General features: G+C 38.5%; 1 protein-coding gene across 2 annotated transcripts in view; it reads right to left on the bottom strand.

The window, feature by feature from the left end:
- Positions 1 to 875: 875 nt before the first annotated feature.
- The window catches only part of MRPS35 (mitochondrial ribosomal protein S35), a 47,144-nt gene continuing 39,038 nt past the window's right edge, over positions 876 to 8,981 (bottom strand). For both annotated transcript variants that reach the window (XM_047864981.1, XM_047864982.1), the window contains one exon: positions 876 to 1,358. In XM_047864981.1, coding sequence (XP_047720937.1) covers positions 1,089 to 1,358 — 270 coding nt within the window. In that variant the 3' untranslated portion in view covers positions 876 to 1,088. The remainder of the gene's footprint in view (positions 1,359 to 8,981) is intronic.

The following is an 8,981-nucleotide window of genomic DNA, read 5'->3' as shown; positions in this document are numbered from 1 at the left end:
AAGCACTGCACTCTTCAAGGGACTGCGTTCTAGGCCCAGCTTCCCAAATAACCCAAATCATTACCGCTGACCGACTTATGACTCAACTTATGATTTCTCTACTTTACATACCATGGTGTGAAAGCAACAATGCATCCTGTAGAAACCGTTCCTCAAATTTTGAATTTTCAGTTTTGTGATGCTGGGCGGTGGCGGCCACAGTGCCTCTTTAGCCACGTGACCATGAGGGAAACAACTGGTACACTGACAACCATTCTGTACCCGTACAACTAGTCTGCTTTTCACTTTCAACATATAGTATTCAATAAATTACACTAGACAGTCCGTACTTCAGTACAAAATAGGCTTTGTGTTAGATGACTTTGCCCAACTGCAGGCTAATGTTAAGTGCTCTGAGCTATGATGTTTGGTAGACTGGGTATATTTACATGCATTTTCAACCTGGGGTGCCCGGGTGGCTCAGTTGGTTAAGGAAGGGTCCGACCCTTGGTTTCAGCTCAGGTCTTGATCTCGCAGTTTGTGAGGCTGAGCCCCGTGTTTGGCTCTGCGCTGACAACGTGGAGCCTGCTTAAGAGTCTCTCTCCCTCTCTCTCTGCCCCTCCCCTGCTCATGCTCTGTCTCTCTCAAAATAAAGAAATGTTTTTTAAAAATTAAAAACAATGCATTTTTAACCTCTAATATTTTCATCTTAAAATGAACTTATTGGGACATAACCCCGCTGTAAGTTGAGGAAGATCCGTATCCAAAAGCAACCAATAGGTGCTAATTTGTAGGGAAAGAAATACAGCAGGTGACAAAATAACAATATATGTATATATAGGAATATTAAAGTTGTTATGGTAGAAATAAAATGAAGACACTTCAGAAGCCAGAAGGAATCACCGAGATATTTTAATTAGTCCTTCTGCCGCACTGTACAAATAAGAACTTATGAATAATCATTGCCATTACGGATTAGTATGAAAGGAATATTTTTAAATCTGATGTAAAACAATGGTTCTTTTTAACATTTTCAAATTTATGTGAAGTTAGATAATGATTACAGATAGATCATAAAATTAGCAAATCAAGCAGTTTTTCTACATAAATCACATCAGTTTTAACAGCTTCTTCACGGATTCTTTGTACTGAGAAAGGGTCTCTTCATTGTCCCCCTCATTCTTAAGACTAACAACACACTTTTTGTAATCTTCGACTTCTTTTGTACCAAGGAGCTCTTCTTTATTTACTTCCAGATTTTTCTCAGCAGCTTTAATTTGGAGAAGTGTTTCCAGGATATTTTTTTCAGAGGGGCTATTTTTCCATATATACTCTTCCATATCTGCCTCAGTCTTCTCTTTCTCCCATTCTTCGGTTTTCTGAAAGGAAAAAATGAGTTCTGAAAACAGAAATACTATCCAAAAACTAAGTTTTGTTTCGTTTTTAGGGAAAGAGAATCTGCAAAATACGGAGACTCCCTGTCAATGCTCTGTATGTAAACCCTGATTTGCCTCCCTTACGGTGTGGCTGTCCACCTGCACCAACAGCTTCAGGACTGCTCACTCTGTTATGTGAATACTCATCACCACTCACGAATTCTGCCCACACGGTGCACACTTCACCTGCCTTGCAAATTTCACTTACAAAGCACGACTGTTACCCAAAAGATACAGAAAACTCATTTTTTTGCAACTTTCTAATCTCTAAACTCTAACACTTCAACATTTCACATTTCTGAGGTTAAAAATAGTTAAGAGTTGAGAAGAGACTGTGTTTATCTTTGTAACATGCCTGTGGGGATGACAAGGAAGACCAATTGTTATGATAAAATAAAATATATAAAATACACATGTAAAACATGATTTTTAGTCATAATGACTTCATATAACCTGGAATTTTGTTACTAGCTTTATTTTCTGTTCCTATAAAGGAAACAATTGTTACTGCTTGTTTTTTTCTTACAAAAATTATTACCACGCTATTCTAGGCAACAGTTAGGTTTTGTAGCAATATAATTCAGATTTATGATTTAGATGAAGATGTAACATTCTGGGAAAAATCAAGAAACGCAGCTAATAAATAATATGCCTTGGTTCAAAGAAGTGCTGAAAGCCAGCCACATTCTTCCCAAATTAACACAAAACATATTCTGGCTATATGCAATTATAGAATCATCCAATGTTCTTATAACTTCAGAAGGTGGTAAACCCCCCAAATTATAATATTTTTGAAGGATTAAAAGAAAGACAGATTTGTAAGGCTGTCAGAAATATTTTATCTTTGAAAACTCCTCTTGAAAAAGCCCCCAATTTGAGCAGACAGAGCTCCAAGTCTCTCCAGAATTAAGTGGGTACCAAGGAGACCGTTTCCACTCACACCTGCCTCCCGTCCCAACCTCACTGTAAGCGTCCAGGAAAAGAGAGAAGAGCACTGGAAATTTGTCCCTCAAAGGTTGGTAAGGAGGAGCCCCACCAAATGCAAACAGGCCACTGGGGACGCCATAGACTCAGCTAACCCCATTCGGGTCACTGAAGGCCAGGAAAAGAGTCTCCTCCGTCACAGAGAAACACACGAAAAAGAAATACTCCTTTAATCCTTCAAAAGGGAGGGCCCTTTCGTTTAAGAGAAACCAGTCACCCTCAAATCCCTTAGCCGAAGTGAGGTCATCTGTTCTGGCAGCTCCCTAAACTGCTGCCCCCCACCCCCCCACCCCCCCCCCGCCATCCTGAATTTATGGCTGAGGGTAATGTGTCAATTGATGTTCTGATGTGGTTGAGAATCAACTCTTTATCCCTTTTTTATCTGATAGTGAGGCTATTGGCTTGGCTGAGAGGGAGGGATGATGTGAAACAACTTCTTGTGGCCTGTGTGTACAAGCCTGTTGCAAGTAACTTCTAACAGTCAAACTCTGAATTTTACATTCATCAGAAAATTGACAAAATGATCCTACCCCACCTGATTTTTACTGTAATATTTGGGGAAGAAATATAAATGTCAGCCCCTTAAAAAAAAAAAACAAAAAAAAACAAATGCCCCAAATTAAATGTATCATTGGTCCTATCTACTCTTGGAAGTGCTTCAAATGCTAAGACAATGTTACAGTTTCTTCGTAATTCTAGCTTACTAATGAAGTATATTTAAGATGCCAGCAAATACATTATATATAAGCATTAAAAAAAAGTCAATCTACCTCATTTTTTTTTAAATTCCCAATCTACTTCATTCTTGACTGCGAGAAGACAAGCAATTACGAGATTAACTATTTTAGAAATTATAAATTTCACCTAGGTTTATGTGGATTTTCTTAACTGCTTTGAAATAGATGCTTAAACAGAAGAGGTACCCAACACAAATTCACTAGTAATTTCCAACATTTCATTTCTCTTCCCCTTACGTCTGGTCTACGCAATTCTACAGTGCTTTGCCAAGGAGTGTTACAGGTGTCCCAGGACGCAGATTCCTTCTGACCTCAGGTGGCCAGGTGAGCCTGGAGTAGCAGGAGCAGTCCCAAGCACCCTCCTCCCTCATATCTCAGGAAAGAATTTTCTTTTTTTTTAAATTTTTTTTTTTCAACATTTATTTATTTTTGGGACAGAGAGAGACAGAGCATGAACAGGGGAGGGGCAGAGAGAGAGGGAGACACAGAATCGGAAACAGGCTCCAGGCTCTGAGCCATCAGCCCAGAGCCCGACGCGGGGCTCGAACTCACGGACCGTGAGATCGTGACCTGGCTGAAGTCGGACGCTTAACCGACTGTGCCACCCAGGCGCCCCAGGAAAGAATTTTCTAAGTGTGTAATGACACAAACGAGGTTAGGAAATCCTGCATTAAGGGATAATGTACACTTACAGGAGGAAATTACTACCATTTAAACTGGTGAGTGAAAGTAACTACATTCTGGAAAAGACATGGCTTCCTACTAATCCTGTACAGACACGATGCAGTGTCAGGCTTCAGCTGCAAACTGAGCTCACGTTCTCGACAATTCTAACTTCAGGATCCAAACTCTGCAACAGCTGACAATAAATTCCAGGATAATGACAGTAATGATACCAATAAATTTAATTAATTTTTTTAAATGTTTATTTATTTTTGACAGAGAGAGAGAGAGACAGAGCATGAACAGGGGAGGAGCAGAGAGAGAGAGGGAGACACAGAATCCGAAGCAGGTTCCAGGCTCTGAGCTATCAGCACAGAGCCCAACACAGGGCTCAAACTCCCAGACTGCGAGATCATGACCTAAGCTGAAGTCAGACGCTCAACCGACTGAGCCACCCAGGCGCCCCACGATACCAATAAATTTAATACTTATTATATACCACTGAGCCTAAAGACTTACATAATTATTTCATATAATTCTTATTAAAACCTACTAGGTTAGGTGTTAACATCTCTACAGATAAGAAAACTAAATATTATGGACGTTAAATAGGGGGCCACAGCCACTTGAGAATGTTTCAGATTTCAGAATTGTTCCTACTTTAGAAAGTTAATATGGTGCACATACCATATATTTTGTAACACTTCCAGAGAAGGTCTATGGCAACACTCCCTAAAGCAAATACATTACCATGTCTGAATATTCACAATAAATGGGATAAACAAAGGCTATAAATAGCTTTTCATCCACTGACGTCTCATTTTGCCACCAAGTAAGTTATAAAAAGATTAACAATTTCCAAAGCTTTTAGGGCTTCAGAATTAGGGGACGTATATCTGTGATTTGCTCAAGGTCACACAGGGAGGTGGTATTGATACTATATTTAATATGGGTTTTGGTGTTTTACCCAACTGAGTTTAAATCCCAGCTTCACTACTTACTATGCTGACAAGCTGGCATTTCTGTAAGAACTGACTCCAAGGGCTGTTCTGCTGATTAAAAGAGATAAGGAATATCCATGCACTTAGAGCACCTGGCTCAGAGTAAACACTAAATAAATGCTTGCTACTAATAACACAGAAGAAGAGTGGGATTCAAACCTTATTACACTACCTGCAAAATATGTTTCTATGTCAACAGCATCACTATTCCTATCAAACAGTAAATTGAAACTTTCAAGGTAAATATAAACACAGATGCAATTGTCCAAATGTTCTGCAGTTATCCCCACTAACAAAATCATTGATTTTTATGACATTTAGATAAAACAGTTAAACAAGAGGTCTTTACTCCTTATCTCTGATATAAAGGTAATGTTCTTCCTGATGCTTGTTACTGTCTTTCTGACAAACATATCACTGATTAGATTTAAATTTCTCAGTTCACTGCCTGTTCTTAAAAATAACTGAGTTATCTCCGATTTTCCTGCAGTCTCCTTTGGGTATAGGCTTTTTATGTCTAACCAGATGTAGATTAGAAAATATACATGCACACATGCACAATACAGCGTTTGTGTCAAGAAAAAGACACCTAGTTCTTTGAAGTCCTACATTAAATGTAAGAAAAGATCTTTACATCTTTAGAATGTCTGTTTTTCAAGCAGGAAAAATAAAAGCTAATCATTATCAATATATTTACCTTATGAGCGAAGAAATCTTTTCTAGTCATTAATACAGAAGTTTTCACAGATGAGTGTCAACCAAATGGAGCTTGTCGGTGAAGAGAACAGAACTAACTGGAAGAGATGGTGGTCTATAAATGATATATTAAGAAGCTATTCCAGGGGCGCCTGGGTGGCTCAGTCGGTTAAGCAACTGACTTCGGCTCAGGTCATGATCTCGCGGTTTGTGGGTTCAAGCCCTGTGCTGGGTTCTGTGCTGACAGCTCAGAGCCTGGAGCCTGCTTCAGATTCTGTGTCTCCCTCTCTCTCTGTTCCTCCCCTGCTCATTCCCTGTCTCTCAAAAATAAATAAACGTTAAAAAAAAAAAAAAAAAAAGAACCTATTCCAATCTTCTTTTCTAATCTTTGTCAATGACATAAAAATAATAATGCTGTCCATAATGCTTATCACTTTAGAATATTTTTCATTTCTAAGAGGCATAAACATAAAATCCTTGGGGGGGAACCCTTAAAATTATCTTTTAATCTTACATTATGATTTCCACTTTCAAACAGGATGTAAGAGATCACATAATGCTTCCAGTTTAGCTATAACTAGCTATAACTGTGCTTGCCTTGAACAACATGGGTTTCAACTGCAAGGGTCCACAGATTTTTTTTTTTTTTTGATACAGCACAGGACTATAAATGTATTTTCTTTTCCTTACGATTTTCTTAACAACATTTTCTTTTCTCCAGCTTACTTGATTATAAAAATACAGTATATAATACATCTAACATACAAAATATGTATTAATCAACCTTGTTATCAGTCAGGCTTCTGACAGTAGGCTATTAGTAGTTAAGTTTTTGGTGGGTCAAACGTTACACACCTAGATTTTTAACAAATGGGGGGTTGGCATCTCTAACCCCTGCATTATTCAAGGGTCAACTGTAACTGACCACCCACCCTCCAAAATCTTAAAGATATCAGAGAGTTACAGAATCAGTAATGACTAGATGAATGTGAATTCCAGGCTGCAAAGGTATGAGAAGGATCCTTCTGAAAATCCCCATTTTCTTTCCTGAAGGCATTTTCCAATTCTGTACAAGACTGGCACTTGGCTCATAGAGAAGGATTTTAGTCGGGAAACGAAACAAATGAGGTTTGACCTGTTATCCAGGGCTCTTATAACAGACCAGAAACGAAGAGCCCTAAACATGACTGGTTTTAGTTCTGGGGCTACTTATGGGTGGGGAGTCAGAATCAGGCTTCTAAAAAGCAGTGCGAAATCCACCATTAATTTCCTAGTGTTTAAGACACAAAGTCCCACTAGAAGGAGGAAGTCCTGTTGTAAACACACAACCAATCTCCCTTTCAAAACATCTGCTAGATTTTGCTGCAAGATAAGCGGCTACCAAGCTAAGCTCAAAATTTCTGTACAGCACAAAGGACTCTTCAGTAGATTTTCAGAGATGTGGAAGCTGACTCACCAAGTTCCTAATCAAAGCCTTGAAGGTTATGCCTAAGGAAAAGGAACAAATCAGAGCTGCACTAAATCTACAAAACTGAAGCCCAGCCTTGGTCTACCTGAATCATGACTGGATTAAAATGATAAACCCCTGACCCTCTCTGCCTAAGAGAAAAAGGAGGGGGGCGCCTGGGTGGCTCAGTTGGTTAAGCATTCGACCTCGGCTCAGGTCATGATCTCACTGTTGGTGGGTTTGAGCCACATTGGGCTCTGTGCTGAAAGCTCAGAGCCTGGAGCCTGCTTCAGAATCTGTGTCACCCTCTGTCTCTCTGCCCCTCCCCCGCTCATGCGCACTCACTCTCTCAAAAATAAATTTAAAAACAAGAAAAGGAAGAAATGCTGATGGTTGACAGCAATTGGGAGCTTTTATGAGTCTTTCACACACAACATCTAGCATACAAGAAAGTTACTAGACATTTGAAACATCTGAAGAAAAAAGTAATTAATAACCAAGGGAAAACAAACAATAGCAGAAGAACTCCAGATGATCAAGATAATGAAATTAGCAGACAGGAACTTTACAATAACTAAGAATTAATGTGTTAAAGAAAAAAAAGGAAAAGATAACCAACATGAATTAAATAATGAAGAATTTCAGCATAGAATTGGTATCCATAAAAGATGAACAATTAAGTGAACATTTAGAATTGAAAAACACAGTATCTAAAATTAATAAATCACTGGATGGAGTTAAAAGGAGTCTAAGATACAGCAGAAGTCAGAATTAGTGAATGCAGAAACAGAACAAAAGAAAACTATATTGTTATATATGTCAGTTCTGTACTATGAAATTATAACTATGAGATTCTGAAATCTTTTTTATATTTTACTAATCAACTCCCTCTAAGATTCCCAGTGATTCTACTTAACAAGTTCCAACAAATCTAAACCTGGGAGGACAACTCATATATTTTTTTTTATAGACTTAATGCTTATATCCCCCCACCCCTCCAAATTCTTGTTGAAATAGTACTCCCAAAGTCCTGGTATTGGAGGTAGGGTCTTTGGGAGGTATTTAGGTCTTGAGGGTGGAGCCCTCATAAACGGGGTTTAATGTCCAGAGAAAGCCCTGCCCCTTCTGCCACAAGGGAACATAGCGAGAAAGTCGTTTAGGCCTTCACTATACACCAAATCTGCCAATGCCTTGATCTTGGGCATCTCAGCCTTCAGAACTGCAGAAAACACATTTCTGTTGTTTATAAGACTAGTCTGTGGTATTGTTACAGGAGCCCAAATGGACTAAGACAATGTCTTATATGAATAAAATTTAAAACTTCTTTTTTTAAGTTTGCAGTAACAGACCTTGGGAAATTTAGTCTGGATCAGTGATTCTGAAGTAACTTATTTATTTAAAAACCTATAGTTTTCACTATCAAAAACTTATAATTTTTCTATAACTTTTAACTTAAAAAAGCTACAGTGCTAAATTCAAAAAAAGAGAGACAATCAGATAACCATGCACTTCCTGATGGAAGAACACAATCCTAATTATACAGTAGTAAAAAAAAAAAAAAAAATCAAAATAGAATTTGGTTAAGCCTCTAGATGCAACTATAAACTTAAAAAATTACACTATGGTGATACAATCAGCAGAATTCAAATGATGGAAAAGGCTACAGAAAAAAACCACAACAAACAAACAAACGCCCCCCCCCCCCCCCCACCCGCCCAAGACTTCTTCACCAAATAAACTGCAAGAAAAAAGCTCAACAGACAAACTCCCTTTTGGGTTGTGACTGCTTCTGGGCACTCTTTCAAAAAACATTTCCTGAGAACCCACTATGTGCTAGACAGTACTAGGCAGAGCTGGATGTCTCCAGGCATCCTAGCTAAAAACTAATGTTTTCATATCCAAATATTTTAGAAAAGGGGTACATATGCTTGTTCCTAATAGGCATCTACTGAAACACCCCTTCCGGTGAAATAAAAATAGGGCTGGCAAAGCCAAAAAATACCTCATTATTCAAATGCAATACTACTGATACTGAAAC

Source organism: Prionailurus viverrinus, chromosome B4 (assembly GCF_022837055.1).
Source record: "Prionailurus viverrinus isolate Anna chromosome B4, UM_Priviv_1.0, whole genome shotgun sequence".
Classification (NCBI taxonomy): Eukaryota; Metazoa; Chordata; class Mammalia; order Carnivora; family Felidae; genus Prionailurus; species Prionailurus viverrinus.
Note: the sequence above shows the minus strand (reverse complement) of the source record. Positions and strands in the feature narration are given on the sequence as shown.